General features: G+C 42.5%; 1 protein-coding gene across 4 annotated transcripts in view; it reads left to right on the top strand.

The window, feature by feature from the left end:
- OTUD5 (OTU deubiquitinase 5) overlaps window positions 1-18,212 on the top strand; it is a 55,461-nt gene that overhangs the window by 31,471 nt on the left and 5,778 nt on the right. For all 4 annotated transcript variants that reach the window (XR_006101942.1, XM_042449506.1, XM_042449507.1 and 1 more), the window contains 3 exons: window positions 16,133-16,197; window positions 16,973-17,129; window positions 17,303-17,451. Coding sequence is in view for 3 of the 4 variants with exons in the window: in XM_042449506.1 (XP_042305440.1) it covers window positions 16,133-16,197; window positions 16,973-17,129; window positions 17,303-17,451 (371 nt within the window). In the remaining variant the exon portion in view is untranslated. The remainder of the gene's footprint in view (window positions 1-16,132; window positions 16,198-16,972; window positions 17,130-17,302; window positions 17,452-18,212) is intronic.

Raw genomic sequence — 18,212 nt, forward strand, 5'->3', positions numbered from 1 at the left:
CAGGTTCATGCCCATAGCCTCCCTGATGGAGTCCATCCATCTAGTTTGTTGTCTTCCTCTCTTTACCTCCCACATTTCCTAGCATTATGGTCTTTTCTAATGAGCTGTGTCTTCTCGTGACGTGGCCAAAGTATGACAGACTCCGTTTAATCATCTTGACGTCCAGGGAGAGTTCAGGCCCAATCTGTTCTATGACCCATTTGCTTGTCTTTTTGGCTGTCCACAGTGTCAGCACTCTTCTCCAGTGCCACATATCAAATGAATTGATTTTCTTTTTATCCATTTTCTTAATTGTCCAACTCTTGCATCCATATATGGCCATGAGAAATACTGTTAACAAAAGGACTCTGTAGCTGCATTGTAATAGCTTGCAGTACAGATCATAAGCAAGGGCACATTCAGCATCAGCCTTTCCCAACACAGTTCTTTCCAGACATGTTGAACTAATGTTCTCTTCCTCACCAGCCACCTGGGCCAGTGGCCATCCCAGGTGGTAATAATAGAGATTATAGTCCATTGTATCTGGAGGGTGATGCAGTGGGGAATGGTTGTTCTCCCTGATGCTGCCCGGTGGGATGAGAGTCCACAGTGGAAAGCACCTTTGCTTGTAACTTAGCTGACTGCTGCCCGCCTAGGGCCTCTGCTCCTTACTCACCTTTACAAGAGTCTTGTGCTGCTTTGCTGTTGAGTGTGGGAAGCAACACTGGGAATTCCATTTTTCAAAGCATGAGCATGAAGTTTACCTATGATCAACAGTTTCAGTTTCCATCAAAATATGCTGAGGGTTTCCCCCTGATCTTCTTCATTTTCCCCCTGAGCTGCTTTCAAATCCCCTCCTTTTTTGTACTTTTCACTCCTACACCTTTTTTACAAATCAGTGGCTGTTCATTGGCAGGCCCAGGTCCTCTCTCCTCCTTTTTTTAAAAAGAGGAACCAATCCCAAGGAGGGTCTGCCCTAGTCAGTGCCTGCCTATAAAGAACCAGACAAAAGCTGATAAGGAAATCTTGTGAAATGAGGTGCAGAATTGGATACTAGGAATACTCTTCCTATTCCCCAGAGTTCATGTATATTACTATTTTACAAAAGACTGTCACAGAACACTTTTTGCATTTTAACTTTTTGGCTGGAAATCTCTTTCAAACGTTCTGTTCTAAAAATAACAAAAAGGAAAAGAGGAGAAGCATGTTTGGAAGGCAAGCGTGTTGCTGCACAACATAAAACTGACACTTCAGAGTTCTTGACTTTTCCCTTGGGCAAAGAGCTGGCTACTGAAAAATTAGACTGGACAGTAGTGTGGAATGTGCTGTGTTTTTCTTCTAGCCCCTAAGAGAGTATAACTGTAAAAGCATCTTGACTGTAGCAAGGGTATCATAAATTAAAACTCCCCAGTCTTCCTTCTGATTCTTCTTCCTATGTCTTGGTCCCAAAATTGCTCACCAACTTTCCTTCTCATCAATCGGTTTCGTTTACTCTCTCTGGTCCTTCTCTCCAGCTGCAAGAGGAAGCGAAAGATGGTTGTATTTCAGAATACACACTCATGCAGGAAAGCATGATCCTAGAACCACAAAATGCATGGGTGGGGCTGGGCAAATGGAAAACATGGTATCTTTTTTTTAATGGTATTTTGTCAAAAACAGGAACATGATAGTAAACATGTTTTAAAAAAAGACACAGGTTGTAGAATCTGTAGTCATTTTAAGCAATGCCACCCATAGATTCCCTGTTAATAATATAGTTTGAGAAACCTGGTCCTATGAACAGGGGCCTGTGTGTATTCTATAGACGTCGACATTTTAATATCTTCCTATCTTCCACTGACTTACATAGAAGGTAAAATTCTGTCAGACACTTTGCAGGCACAAATTATCATTATAGGAAATTTATGGAACTCAAATGCTTATGTTTGTATTCAGTTTGGGGATTTTTCACTGCAGAATTCCAGACTTGTTGACTGTAATGGCCAGCATACAAAGAAGCATGCAAGAATGGTTTCCATGCATTCAAGAAAGCTTGAGCCTGTGTTTCCAAAGCAGCAGCCCTTTTCCCCAAGGCCACGTGGCAAAATCACTTTTGAAACAGATGAATGGGCATTCAAATGTAGTTTTTTTGTATAGCATGGGAATTAACTCCCAGCAGATATTACCTAGGTCAGTGGTACTCAGACTTTTTACCCATGGGATCCCCCTTTACACGTGGACTTCATGCCCTGCCCAACTCCACATAGCTTATGAATTAAAATATTTTGTTTATTTAAGCATGCATATTTTTATTCACACAATCATGTATATTCATATTTTAACATTTTATAAGGAAATAACATTGTTCAAATTAGAACAGTTTTATTTAAGTAAATTCAATATTTAACTTAACACATGTATAAAGTTTACATACAAAAAATGTGTGGAAAGATCAGGGCCTCCAAGTCTCATGCTCCCCCGAGGGGGGGTCTCATCCCACCATTTGAGAACCACAGGTTTAAGTAGCTGTTTCGATTCTAACCAACATCCAGTATCCTCAGAACAAAGGTTGGTATCAGAAAAGTGCACTGTACTATGTAGAGTGAAGACTTGGTGACTAGACTTGAAAAGAGCATTTGTCAGACTTTTTGGAGACAGCAACTTAAATTTGTCCCACTGTCCCTTTCCTCTTAAACCCATCAAGAATTGGAGAAAATGGAAGTTTATTGTAGGCTTATAGCACCTAGATTTTTTTCTCTTTATTCATGAATGACAAGCTGAACTCAGTACTTTAAAAACTGCAAATTTGGGAACAGGAATAGTGGGTGAATGAAGATCCCGGGGGAAATGGACTTTATTTATGGGGCCCTGTTTCACACAATGCCAGGACCAAACACAGAGACGGTGTCCCTCTTCCCTGGTGCACTGCTAAATTTCAACAGCAAATTGGGGGGAAACCATTAGAACAAATAAAAAATGCTTCTTTTTTAAATGATCTTTCATGGTTTGCTGCTGAATTTTTGACAACAAACCACAACTCATCCATCCCCATTAAAACTAGCAGCAAATACTTGTTTTAAAGATTGTTTTAAAGTAGCCTATGGAATCCAGCGGCATGATGTACCACAGAAATAGAAATTCAGCAGTTTTTTACAGGGACCAAGAAAAATTGGTGTATTTTCCAGTAACCGTCAAAAAAGATGTACATGCAGTCTGAGTCCTGCATGTTGCCTGTCCTTGTTCTGTTCACTCAAAATATGAACGTAAGAAGATGCTTAGGTATGACCATCTCTAGAGCAATAGAGAATGGTCATTCCTGTGTGTAGTGTAGCCATGTACAACCCACAGATCTGAGATGATGATGATGATGATAATAATAATAATAATAATAATAATAATAATAATAATAATAATAATAATATGTTTATTTGTATCCCGCTTTTCATAGATCAAAGCGGCAACAACAATCAATAATACAGTTACATTCATATAAAAAATCAGATTAAAAACATCAACAATACATCTCACAATCACAGTCCTGCCAGCAGCGTATAAAACAATACAATACGGTGAGATTACAAATTAAAGAGGGGAAAAACTAGCTGCAAGGCAGTTTAGGGGAAAGCCTGTTGGAATAAATGGGTTTTTTAACCCTTTTTGAACTGGTCAAAGGAGGTGGAGGAGCGGAGCTCCCTGGGAAGTGAGTTCCAGAGCTTGGGGGCAGAAATAGAAAAGCCCCTCTGTGATGTTACAACATATCTAGACTCTGGAACTCTAAGCAAATGCTCCCCAGCCGACCTGAGTGTGTGGGGCAGATTGAATGGAGAGAGGTGGTCCTTCAAGTACCCTGGGCCCAAGCCATTTAGGGCTTTATAGGTAATAACCAACACCTTGTATTGAGCTCGGAAGCAAATTGGCAGCCAATGTAGATCTTTTAGCACAGGTGTTATATGACTGGCCCTGGAGACACCAGTGACCAGTCTGGCTGCCATATTCTGAACCAACTGTAGCTTCCGAGTGTGGTACAAGGGTTGCCCCATGTAGAGCGCGTTACAGAAGTCCAACCGAGAGGTTACCAGAGCATGTACCACTGTTTCAAGGTCCCCCCGGCCCAGGTAGGGTCGCAGCTGGCGTATCAGCCGAAGCTGATAACAGGTGCTCCTGACCGTCACATCCACCTGAGATGTAAGGTGAAGCAACGAGTCAAGGAGCACCCCCAGACTGCGAGCAGAGTCCTTCAGGGGAAGCGTGACCCCATTCAGGACAGGTGGACAAACCTCCAAACCTGGGCCGGGGGAACCTATCACGAGTACTTCCGTTTTCTCTGGATTCAAACTGAGTCTGTTTTCCCTCATCCAGCCCATTACCGAGTTCAGGCAGGCATCTAGAGGAGAGATGCCCTCCCTGGTCACTGAATCAGTCGGAGATACAGAGAAGACTATTTGGGTGTCATCAGCGTACTGATAACACCGCGCCCCATACCTCCGGATGATCTCTCCCAGCGGTTTCATGTAAATGTTAAATAGCATAGGGGACAGAATGGCTCCTGGAGGGACACCAGATGTAAGGTCCCTCTTATCGGAGCACACGTCCCCCAGCTGCACCATCTGGAATCTACCCGAAAGGTAGGAGCGGAACCACTGAAGCGCAGTGCCCCCAACTCCCAACTCTCTCAGGCGTTCCAGAAGGATACCATGGTCAATGGTATCAAAAGCCGCTGAGATGTCTAAGAGCACTAACAGGGACACGCTACCCCTGTTCATGCCCAGACGGAGATCATCGACCAAGGCGACCATGGCAGACTCAACTCCATAGCCTGCCCGGAACCCGGTTTGAAATGGGTCTAGAAAATCAGTATCATCCAAGATCGATTGAAGCTGGATTGCAACCGCCCTCTCAGTCACCTTCCCCAAGAAAGGCAAAAGCGATACAGGCCGATAATTGTTATGCAACAGGGGGTCTAGGGAGGGCTTTTTTATCAGCGGTTTTACTATGGCCAATTTCAAGCTGGTTGGAAATTGCCCATCCCTAAGTGATGTATTAATTATGCGGTGTAACATTGTAGTTACAACCGAACCCCCCTGAGCCGCTAGCCACGAGGGGCAGGGATCGAGAGAGCAAGTTGTCTTCCTAACACTTCCAAGGATCTTGTCCACATCCTCGGTACTTACAGACTCAAAATGATCCAGTACAATTGAGTCCACGGAAGCTCTGGAGACCTCTGGTGTATAATCTAAAAGACTTGTATGCGTAAACACACACATTTATATATGGGGGGAAAGGGGTAATTCACCCATCATCCCAGCCAGTATTGTTCATTCTGGTGGGGGATGATGGGAATCATTGCACAATATGTCTGGAGGGAACTAGAAATGTGGGAAAGCTGTTTGAGAGAATACACACTAGGCACTCAGTGTGGCAACTGGGCCTTCTTGTAGCCCTTATACAGGTACACTTAGAGTATATACCCACTATACATGAGGAGAGAGAGTGGGACAAGCATGCTAGCTCTATGCCTTCCCCAGCTTTCTGACCTCAGAGTATTCCCTTAGGGTATGGGGGGAAGATCTTGATATTTTATGTGAATCTGGTTGTTTAGGAACAAGACTGCCTTGAGGGTTTTAGGCAATTCCCACTTAGCCTGAGACCAAAACAGCATAAAAAAAGATTAGTTTTCCATTGTGGCTTTCACAATTTGTGCAATACACAGTTTGCATAAAATACCTGTTTCTGCATTATGTTTTCCATTTGTAAAGCTAAGCATGTGAAAGCACTCCAAGCACAGTGGGGTAGGCAGAGGGATCGTGGAGACACAAACAGCCCATCCAGTGTTATTACTTATTTTCATTTATGCAGCAATGCAGCAATACTTACATTTCCACTACTGCACCATCTATAGAAATGCGTACCCTAAAGGCGCCAGATGCTATCTCATTTTGAGCAGGGTGAGCCCTGGTTAGTACTTGGATGGGAGATTGTCAATGAATAGCAGGTGCTGTGGGCTATATTTCAGAGGGGAAAAACTGTCAAAAACACCTCTGACTATTCCTTGTTTAAGAAAATCTTTTGAAAAGTTTTTCTAGTCCCACACAAAAGCAAATCCAGTCAGTATTTTACATTCCTATTTTCTAACTTGCTAACTTTCACCAAGGGACTACTTACTGAATAGAAGAGGCTCCCTGGTCCAGAGTTTCTCTCTGCACATAAAGCAGAAGAGAAGGCAAGGGCCTGAATCCTGTTATTAGCCCCAGCTAGAGCAGACCCATTGAATCAATGGGATTTACCTGTATGTTGATTCATCAGTTTAGTCAGTAAGCCTGCCCTGATTGGACTTAGCCTAAGGATGACAATGAAGGGAAAGCAGGAAATTGCCACCTGCCTTCACTGCTCCTCCTCCTCGGCAGCAGAGGCCATGTACTCTACCAATCTGATGAGTGTGCTTAGAAGAACCCCAAACTCATCCTGCAGCAGAGGATTTCAGAAGGCTGATAATGCTGAATAACCAATGTTGCATTACTGATCTTATTATGCTGCTGCAAAGTTCAGGGTTCCCTGGAACACAGTTTGCAAAACCAACACGTGTGGCAAACTGGCAAAAATCTGCTAAACCAGTCTGTTTTTTGAGGGAGTTTCACAAAATATACCACTTGAATGATCAGTGAGCAAGTAAGCGTGTTAAGCATGAAAGAGAATGAACAGAAAAGGTAGCTGTGTTGTGTTGCGGGCTTGCTATGTGAAAAATGTGGTTAACACTAGATTATGATTCTTAACAGTTTAGGAGAAAAGGCCAGTTCATTTTTAGGTTTTTTAAAAACAGTATTCCTATAACTGCTACTGTGGCCACTGTCAGCATGGTCTATCCACATTTTCTCACCCCTTTCCAGTCGCATTAGTTACACCCAACGGTATTGGTGTTTTGACATGAATACAAATGGAGGGCAGAGTAATACTTGTTTGATTTATTATGGGGTTGGTGTGTCCACTCCACACACGTGCTCTAGCACAGCTAATGGGTGCAAACACTAAAAAGAATGTGAGAAAGGGGCTTTTTGAAGAAGGCAAAATTCCAAAATAAAACAAGAAATAGTGCCAGAAGATGAGATTCCCAGGTTGGATGGCAGTGAGTTACTAGGGTATAGCAGAGGACATCTACAAGTAATGCTGTGGCTAATGACATAACTGGACTCAGGTTAAAAGGACATTCATCTGTTGATGTGCACAGAGGTGAAAGAAAAGTCTGAAGCTTCATGACACAAAGGAACATGGAATGTGAGAAGCATGAGTGATGGAAAGCTAGTAAAACAAGAAATGGGACACACAAACATTGCATTACTTGGGGTGAGTGAACTACAGTAGACAGGAATGGAACATTTTGAGTCAGATAAATATAGAGTGTTTTACTCAGGAAATGAAACTAAGAACTGTGCTGGCATTTATGGTGAGGAGAAAGGTAGCAAAAACAGTCAAAGGATATACAGTCGGCCCTCCGTTTTTGCGGGGATCCGTTCTGGACCCCCAACCACCGCGAAAACGGAGACTTTGAATGGGGTGCGTGACCACAAGCATGCTCACGGCATGCGCTGCCCGGGGGGACGCCCCATTGAAATTAACAGAGGTTGTCCCTCCGTGAATATTCAAGACCGCAGATCTCAAGTCCACAAGAACAGTGGGGCAACTGTACCAAATCGTGTCAATAAGACTTCAGGAAAAATGCATCAATATATAACCTTAATCCAAGTTTATTTTAAGAAGAAAAAATTGAAAGATTTTAGGCTGGAGTCCAGAAGGATATGATCACACACCAAAACAAGACTTCTTGTTAATCACAGGTAATTGGACTGCAAAAATAGGAAGCAGAGCAGAATCAAAGATTGTAGGGAAATTTGACCTAAGATCAGGAAATGAAGCAGAAGACAGATGGAATGAATTTTGCAAGGCCAACAATCATAAGAAGAGTATGGCAGCTGTGAAGAAACTAGACTGGTGTAGTGTAAAGATACCAAATATTTAAGGTATTGAATACTGAAATTAGGATTGTTCATGCTGTCGTATTTCTCATTTCTATGTATGATTGTGAAAGTTGGACAGTGAAGAAAGCTGATAGAAAGAAAGAAAATCAATTTATTTGAGATTTGTTGCTGGAGAAGAGATCTGTGGATACTGTGTATTGCTAAAAAAGTCAAATAATTGGGTCCTAGAGTAAATCAAGCCTAAACTCTCCCTGTAAACCAAAATGACTAAACTGAGACTGTCATACTTTGAATACAGTACATCATGAGAAAACAGTACTCATTAGAAAAGACAATAATGCTTGGAAAGGTAGAAGGCAGTAGGAAAAGAGGAAAGCTGCATAGCAGATGGATAGACTCAGTCAAAGAAGCCATGGCTGCCCTGAATCTGCAAGACCTGAGCAGGATTTTTGAAGATAAGGTGACATGGAGGTCTCTCATTCACAGGGTCGCCATAGGTCGAAGTTGGCTTGACAGCAGTTTACAACAACAAACGCAATCATCTGGGAATTTAATATTTTAAAAAATCAGAAATGAATTTATTTCTTTTATGTTGCATCCCTCCCCAGGAATTTGCTATATTGTTAAAGACATTGGGCCTGAGAGATGGCTTACCAGAAGAAGTGATGATGATTGGAGGAAGGAGAGCCAGTTGAGATGAAGAAAACTGTGTTGGTATGAACAGGTGGTTTAATCAAGACCTATGGAGCCTCAGCTGTTGTATTGTTCTTTTCTTGATAATACCATCTGCATTGTATATCCTCCACTGATGCAACATGTGAAAGCTAAATACAGTGTGATCATCAAGTCATTTATCCCAGACTTGGAGTTAATCTACACTGCAAAAATAATGTAGTTTGATAGTGCTTTAACTGGCATGGCTTAGTGCTATGGAGTTCAGTTCTGGCACCAGAACTCTGACAAAGAGGCTCCATGTTGAGTTTGCTGCAACCAAATAGCCCCTTTGGAAAACAGTCTCTAAAAACAGTGTAGTTTCTTGAATGTATATAGAGGTTGAACTACCCTCTAACCTGGGTAGTTTGTGTCTGAGCCTTGGGTAGACTGAGGATTCCAAATGACAGATTTGCAGCACGAATTGTACATCTTGGCTCATAAATTGCTTTCTGGTGATTTCTAAAGGAAATATATAATGGCAGTCTGTTGATTCAGTCTTGTGCCCTAGATTTGTCTCACTGAAGTCTCTTTGACTTCATCTTTTGTTGTTCTTTGAAGCTGATTCTGGCTTATGGTGATTCTGTCCTAGCGTTTTCATGGCAAGATCTGGTGTTGGAAGAAAGATGTGGTGTAAATACATGACATAAAATAAAATGGATTTATTCAGCCAGGGGGTTTCCATTCCTTCCTCTAAAGCTGAGAGAAAATTTGCCCAAGATAACCCACTGGGTTTACGTGTCTGAGTGGGTATTTGAACCCTGTTTTCCCAGAGTCCTATCGTGTCACTCAAACCACTATACCATACTGGCTTACATATAGTTGCTGCCACCCTTCTTAATACACCACCTTTCCTTTTACTCTTGCTTTCCCTTTTTAATTAGCTTCTGTAGTCTACTTCAGCTTCGCTGACAATCCAAAAACTTCTCATTCTGCGTGCTTGAGTTACCCATGCTTTGTATTTTGTTTTCCTCTTTTATTGACTACTCCAGTCTAGTTCTTCTTTTCTTGTTCTAATATTTCCCCAAGTCATTTGTTATGGATTTTTCAATGGAGGCTTGACCAGCAGGTTTCTTCATTACGTATTATAGTTTTCCTTCTGTTTCAGTCATTTATGACTACAGTACTTCCCATCTTCAAATGTAGTTCAACTCAGGTTGTTAAAAACTTCCTACTTTTCTAACAGAAGGTTGTAAGAGGGGATGGCAACAAGAGATGTCTGTGTCAAATCTTCCCCTTCAGGATATTCCATTACCCTTCTGCTAACTCATAGCACATAAGTGACAGTGGTGCTTATCTCTACACATCAGAAATAGGGAGAGTGTTGTAACATTCCTCTGGTGTGGAAGGGGACTGTTTCAGAAGACCAGCTCTGCCAAAATGACCCAGTGTTCAAAACCTCTTGGCGTGACTATTGACTGATTAATGGACCCCAGGTTTCCAGGCTTGTTGGGCTCATTTTGACATTGCTGGTCAGCCAGTGGCAGCTAAATGGCAACTGACTAATTAGCCTGAGAGCAAATACCCACATTGTGATGCAGAAAAGCCTGTTGCTGGCCATATTTAATTTGTTAATCAAGATCTGTTGTCTTAGTGCAGCACTCATTTGGCTTGTCATGGCAAGGATAAAAGCCGGAGGAAGGTTGCACCACAAGCGCCTTGCAGTTCTCCAGAAAAGGCACAGGGTTTTGAACTTTGAACAGAAAGGGTTAAAGATCATTTTTCACAGTCCCATGCCAGCTATTAATCAGCCTGGTGGCATTCTATTCTGCTGTAATTCTGTGAATTTCAACAGTTTTGAGGTGAAAGATAAGCGAAGCAAAGTCATCCCTGGAGGTTCAAGGACACTCGTGGTGGGTTTTCCTGGAACGTGTTTAGCTGGGTTTTAAAAAATACCCTAGATTAGAGGGCTGTCCTAGTTGCCCTCGGTTATTGTGCTGTGTTGCCAAATGTGGCAGGTCCCAAACTTTGCTTGGTAAAGTGTTCCCATTGTGCCTAACTTATGTATATTCCAAAATGCTGTCAAACACACAGGCTTATGACAGAGCTTGAAGAACCTACATTTGTATTCTTAGAAGTCATAAGAGCTGCAAAATGACATGAATCGGGGCTACTTTTTAGCTCTCTGTGTTGATCTACTTTTGTTCTACGGATTGTTAATTGGCCTGGAATACAGTCTGAGGATTGTAGCTCTTGACTCTACCTGTAACCTCTCCTCCATAACGTAGAGTTAATCCACAGCCCACATACATATGTCGAGGGGGTTTGCTATGGTTTCCATGTGTGTGATTTCTGTGTGTGTATACGCGTGTGTATGCTTGTATTTGTGTGCACGCGCATGGATCTTCAACATAAACCGGGGTTGGACTGGTGACCACAACACACAAGTTTCGGAGAAAAGCCCAGGCCTCATGTGACTTGCTGGAACTGCCGTCTCTACTTCCCCTCACTAGAAACCACATCCTTGTTTACATGGGGGTTAGAGATGACTCACCTATTCCCGTGATGCAACACGCAGCCCGCCAAAAAAGCTGTTGAGCCATGTTGGTCCCGCTGCCTCACTTTGCTGCTGCTACTTTGGGGTGCAAGAGGGATATCATGGACAAAGATCCACTGTTAATAGGGAAGGGGGTCTGATAATTCATACCTCTCCACCCCTACTCCCTCCATTGTTTTAGGAAGTTCCCATGACTGGCATGGTGCTCTTCAGAAAACAACCACTCTATTTGTTTTATGACCCTTGGGATCCCCTTGCTTCTTTCTCTCCCTCTGTGCCACTCTTTTTTAAAAAAAACATGTATTCATTCATTTTATTTAATTTCATTTCTGTACCGCCTTTCTCCCAAAAAGGAACTCAAGGCATCTCGCAGACAAAATTGATTAAAAGTGTTTATAAGAAAAAATGAAAAACAATTAAAATAGCTGGCTAAAAACAGTATAAAATGACTTCTTTTCTTTTTCTTGCTCACCTGTCCATGCAGTGGTTACTGCAGGATGCTATTTCAGAATCTGTTCCCTGGGGAAACATTTATTTATTTATTTATTTATTTCCAAGATTTATATCCCGCCTTTCTCCCACAGTGGGATTCAAAGTGGGTTACAATATATTAAAAAAATACAAGGTTAGAACATTGAATACAAAAGTTTAAAATAAACACTACTAACAACTAAAACATAGATTAAAAACAGCCTAATTCAAAACAACAATCATAAAACATTAAATATTAAAATAGCACTCAAATAAAATCTAGTAGCTCCAGTCCCTGTAGAGATTGTAGCTGAATGGAAATGTGTGTACCAAAGGTGCCGGCAGGAAGATACCATCTCCTAATTGCAGGTGGCCATCTGCCCAAATGTGTCCGCTTCCCATTTTTTTAGGTGTTTTGGGAATCCAAGGAAGAGAGTAAAGCAATAGTATTTTGTTATGCCATTACCTGACTGAACTACCGTATAAACTCGACTATAAGTCGACCTCGTGTATAAGTCGAGGGCAGGTTTTGGGGGCGAAATTATGGATTTTGATATGACCCATGGATAACTCAAGGGTAAAATTTAGGGGCCTGTAGCAAAGGATCTAAAAGATGAAGCAAAGCAAAACAATGTCAAAGAACTTACAAAATTCCAACAGACATAGTTCTTTGTGCTCATTCTTAAGGTTGGATGGATAAGAGTAGAGGGAATTGGTGCTTCAAGGATAGATTATACTCTTGCCTTTCAACAGGGGATAGTTCTTTCTTTTAAATAAGAGTTAAGATACAAGAGTTAAGACCCGTGGATAAGCCAACTCAGGTTTTTTGCATCAATTTTTTGACCTAAATTGCTAGACTTATATATGGGTATATAAAGTATTTGATAATTTGGCATGGAAGGGGAAACTAAGTATGATCTTCCTGGGTTTGGCAACAGCTGTTTACTTTGTGTATTGGGGGTCAGGAAGGACAATTGTCTTTGTGCAATGTCTAGACCACAGTGTCAGGGTAATGTAGTACAGTGTTTCTTAAGCTATGTGATGTGAAGGACCAGCAGTTATTGTTTTTCCAGTGTGCCAGGCTACAATTGTTTCTCTCCTGGAAACTCTCCAGGGACCAGCAGCTGTTCGCATGTGTACCAGCACTGGTCTGTAGCCATAATGGAGTAGTATGTACTGCATAACGATGTAGTGCATATTGTTATCCCGCTTTGCCACATGCCTTTGCTTTGAAACATTTTAAATCCTGATGCATCTCCTCACTTTGAACTTTCTACAGTCTGCACGTGGTTCTCAGGAGTCTTTAAAAATGGGCTTGCAAGAGAGGCAATGCAAACTGTTCTGGCGCCTTCAAGCAGAGCTTGAGAATGACACCTCTCATAGCCAAACAGGAGGAAGAAAGGGACAAGTGCCCCAACTTCCTCTAGATCCTTCACTTCCACTGCTCAGGAAAGTTCCTTTTTGGACAGAAACACTTGCTTCCATGCTAGCTGGCGGTTCAGGGAATTGACTAGAAAAAGAACTTTTCTAAGCTCATGCTGTTCTGATACACAGGGCTTCTGTAACAGCTGTAGAACTCCCACAGTTGTAAGCTGTGGCTCTTCCTCCTCCTTGATGCCCATTGCCTCACTAATGCTCCCCTCACACTCTCTCTGCTGGAACTAGTTTGGAGGTTTTATGTGACTGTCACAGGCCTCTCTGCCTCTTGGCATCTCTCCCATGCACACTCACTGTTTCCCTCCCTTTCAAGGAGGTTATACTCCGCCCTGGGGCTCATTCCACCATTGGCTTTACATCATGGAATTAGTGCCACTGCCCAAAATGTAGTCCCATGATGAGAACTGCTGACTAGCATGCCAGGATAGCTTCCTTTCTTCCCTTCACTCCATTCCCCAGTGTCGCTGTAGACTGAACTTGGGACAGTGTTGTTGCAGGTGCTTGGGGAAATGTAGGTCAATACTACTCAGAGTTGTGGTCTGTGGATTAGTGCTGATCCCTGAGCCATTGGTTGCCAGTCTACAGCAAGTTTCCAAAAAAACAGAAACGGCTGTAGCCAATGGTCACAAATATGGCACAAACATGTGACACATTACAAAAATAATTGTCAGTCCCTGAATCAGAAAATCCAAGAAGTACTGATGTACATTGATGTACATTGATGTACGTTGAAGTACAATTCAATGACACATGTGTCTCAGTGGAATAATTTGAACTGCTTTGTTCACTGTGCTCCTGAGTATGTTGCTATCCCACTTGGATAATTAGAACACTGCTGAAACTGCTTTGGGTGTCATGTGTGGAATATTTTTCCAGGCAGGCGTTGGGTCCCATGTCAATATTTGCCATCATACACCCATTGGATGGCTTGGTTTCCTCTTTTTTACCCTTCTGATTTGGCTGTCCCTGCATCATAGATACACTTGAACTAGCTCAAGCAAAATTTGACATACTTCAATTTGTTTATTCCAGTGCATGGTATAGTTGTTGGACAGTTGCACGGCTCAGCCATGGAAAACCCCTGGGTGACCTTTGGCAAGTTGTGCACTCTCCCCCTCAGAGGAAGGCAAAGGCAGACCCCCCCCCTTGAACAAATCTTGCCAGGAGAATCCCTTAAGGATGCTATAAATTGGAAATGGCTTGAAGATACACAACAACATTTTTTCATTAAAACAAGACCCTCCTCCATGACTTCTTTTGAAGGAAACTAAGATTTTTAGGAAACTAGAAATGAAATTTTGTGCAGTTATGATTTTTGTGGGCAGTGTAGCACACAGGAGTTCTCGTGGAGAGAATGGCCCCCAGACCTGCAGAATTTACCCATATCTGGTTTATATCTTATTTCAAACAGATGCTTGGGTCTCATTTCAGGGAATGTGAACTTGGTAAAACTTCAGGTATATTAATTTATGATCCCATTGAGTTCGTTATGACAGGGTTTTGAAGTACAAAACATGTGCATGGATCAAAAGAGTCAGGAATTTTTCTCTGTTGCTCTTCATTGGTAGTCTGTGTCCGTTCTTGTGCCAGCTTGCCTACCAGGTAACCAGATTTCCAGCAGTATTTGATTCTGGTCTGCCATTCTGTGACTTTCCCAAAGCTGGCATCAGGTTGCTTTTTTGTGCCTTGCCCCTGGAAATAGTTGCACATCTGCAATGCCTTTTATTTGTGAGAAGTCTGCCAGATCTTTCTTTTCAGCACATCTGTCAGTTTCAGTGCGGGTTCTGATCAGTTTCGCTTGCTGCCTTGTTGTGGCTGAGCTGACACATAATGGAATTAGGGTTACATGTTTTAATTGTTAGATTACTCAACAAATGGCTTTATTGGCCAGCTTGTGTACTGTGAGCAGAAAGCAGCAATGGGAGCAGGGGTGTTACAAATGGTAGCAAATACACACCAAAAGTCCAAGGAAAACTCTGGAAAAATCTTGATTTTCTAATTAGTTTGTAGCATTTCCATCTGAAACTTAGCTCTTTGAATAAATGAATCTCAAGCTTTTTTTATTATTATTATTAAATGGCTTGTGTGGCCAGAGATCTGGTCCTTATAGTTCAGGTAATGACTGCACTTCAGGCAAACAGGGCTTACAGGGTAAAAGTGAATACTTGTAAGCATATGGCCACTGTTAGCCAGTTTCTCCCACATAAAAAATGTCCTTCCTAAACCCCAATACATTATCAGTCCCATTCCCCTAGTTGACAGGTGGAGACAGTGGTACTCACTTCCAAGTATTTGAGGCACTGATGGAAGAGGCTTCTTGCTCAGTCTTGCCACAGCCTGATATGACACACACTAGATGTGTTTGACTAAAATACCCATCATGCTATGCTAGCTGTGGGTAATGGCTACTGCAGTCAGATACACCTGTCAAATTTGGGAAGGCTATTGTGTGCCATCTTTGGAATTGTGTCCACTTGATTTTGTTGTATTGTGCTGGGAAGAATCTGAAGCACAATGTGTATGGAAGAGGAACTTCCTGTGGAGGTTCATAGAGATCATAGGGAATTTCCAGCCTAGTGTTGTTCAGGTAAGAATAGGGTGTTTTGGGGACAATCAACTTATCAGAAATTGAGCCCTGATCTGGTTTTAGATTCCGGTGTGTCTCTAATGGTAATTATACTTTATTTGTTTAAAAGTTTTCACCCTACTCTTCTACTAGGAGGACTTCCATATGACTCCTACACGGGATTAATAAAAATAAAATATTCCTTGGCTGCTGGCTTGTGATCTGAAAAGTATAACACAAAAGCAGAAAGGAATGGTGAAGGAAGAGGGGAGATTCAAACTCCATCATCAGTTCTTAAAATGGTAGCTCTTACAATGAAGCACAGGAAAAATACTTCAGAAAGAGGATGACAATTGGATTTCAGCGAAGCTAATAAAATGGCCCTGCCACTCACTTCCCTCTAATGTAATTTGCTAGAATGGGTCACTTGTAGGTCCAAACTAGATGTAGGGAAACAGGAAAAATCTGAGAAAAGTAGTCATTATGTGGGGTCAGTGATATTATCCCATTTTCTTGTTGCAGCTGACCAGGTATATGGTGACCAAGACATGCATGAAGTGGTCCGGAAGCACTGTATGGATTATCTGGTGAGTGCAAGAGGAGGGGTGTCTCAACAAAGCCAGGCTTCTATCATGGCTTCTAAATCTGACATCCAAAACTGTACTGTACTTGTCAGAGATTTCATGATCTGTGAACACTGGCAATCAGTGAAGAGCTGGGGCTTCTTCTTCAGAGATCCCCTTTGAGCAGTAAGCACCTCCTTCCTGCCTAAAAGTCATCCTGCCTGGCTCCCATCCATTTGGAGCCCAGCAATGTATGCCAATGTGGCATAGTGGTTTGAGTGTTGGACTACGACTCTGGAGACCAGGTTCAATTCCCAAGTCAGCCATGAAACCCACTGGGTGACCTTAGCCAAGTCACATGCTCTCAGCCTCAGAAGAAAGCAGTGGCAAACCTCCTCTGAACAAATCTTGTCAAGGAAACCCCATGATAGGGTCTCCATAAGTCAGAAATTACTTGAAGATACACAACAACAAGAAATGTGTGCTACAGACACCGTAGCTTCCTGTCTTGTCAACTATCAGGCTGGGAAAAAGGATTTAGAAGAGTCCAGGGAAAATATTCACATTAAACAATCTCTCTTTAAAATTGCAGCTGAAGGAGCAGTTGAAGTGCTGCTCTGAAAGCAGTTTGGCTAGTCCTAGCCATTTGGGATCATGTAGCCCCAAAGGAGACATATCACATTGCCCTAGCTAAAGAGGAGCCACTTCTTTTGTTTTCTGAGCAGCTCTTCCCTCTTGCTTCTTTTGTTCCATGTTGGAGCCTTTCTCCATCTGATCTTGAGGTCCTTCCATGTTGCAGATGAAGAATGCCGATTACTTTTCCAATTACGTAACAGAAGATTTCACCACCTACATCAACCGGAAGCGGAAAAACAACTGCCATGGCAACCACATTGAGATGCAGGCTATGGCAGAGATGTACAATCGACCTGTGGAGGTTTACCAGTATGGCACAGGTATGCACAAACCCCAGTTTCGGGTCCTGTCCTCTAACCCCTAGTGGCTGCCCTGAGCTGGAGATGCCAGGCTCTCATCTGCTTTTACCAACAGTGGCTGATTGTGTCAACAGTGCTTGGATAGGGTGCCTGTGCCTGATGTTTCTCTGAGCTGCCTTCTCTATTTCTTCCAGAGCCCATCAACACTTTCCACGGCATCCATCAGAACGAGGATGAACCCATCCGAGTGAGCTATCACCGCAACATACATTACAACTCTGTGGTGAACCCCAACAAAGCTACAATTGGAGTAGGGCTGGGACTACCCTCCTTCAAGCCAGGGGTGAGCCTTTCTTGTGCAAGTTGTGGGGACCAGAACAGGATATGTTTTTAGCCTGAGCAAGTGACTAGGGTGTGTGTGTCAGTATTGCTCCCCACCTTGGCATCTTGCCACTGCCCTCGCGAAATAAAATTTACACAGTATGACACATTAAAGCCACAGTCAACTGGATGGAGGTTATTTGGGGAGTTGAGAGGGCTGAGAGATGACAAGGAGAGTTTTGATGTAAAAAAGAGGGTCAGGGAGAAATGAAACTTGATAAGAGGTACAGACAGAGATGCAGCGTGGTATGCATTTGCTAGTACTGTATTTAACCCTGGGTGGAGATATTTTTTTTAAATAAAATATTTCCATCTCACAATTCTTTAGAAAGATTGCTTTCCCTCAAGTATTGTCTTGAATTCGGGAATGGTCTAGGACTGGACCAGCATGCCTGTTAGATCAGGAGGGGGCCATTGTGTTTCTTCATGTAGTTTTTGAACTGCATCCCCCAGTACTGGCTAGGGCTGATAGGTGTTAAGGTTAGGTTCTGCTAAAATCATATAGAAGAATGATTTTGCCCAACCCCTGTATTGGTGAGATGGGAGAATCTATCCAGAGTGCTGAACGACTATCCATCAGTCACATTGTTGCTGCCGTCTCACTTCAGGTATGGCCTTTTGACTTCTCTAGGAGAGCAGAGGAGACGGAACAAATAGCAGCTCCAGGTTGCTCTCCCTTAATCACCTCCAAGACAACTTTGAAGAGGCAGGTGATGCAGATCC

This window comes from Sceloporus undulatus, chromosome 2, assembly GCF_019175285.1.
Source record: "Sceloporus undulatus isolate JIND9_A2432 ecotype Alabama chromosome 2, SceUnd_v1.1, whole genome shotgun sequence".
In the NCBI taxonomy this organism is placed as follows: Eukaryota; Metazoa; Chordata; class Lepidosauria; order Squamata; family Phrynosomatidae; genus Sceloporus; species Sceloporus undulatus.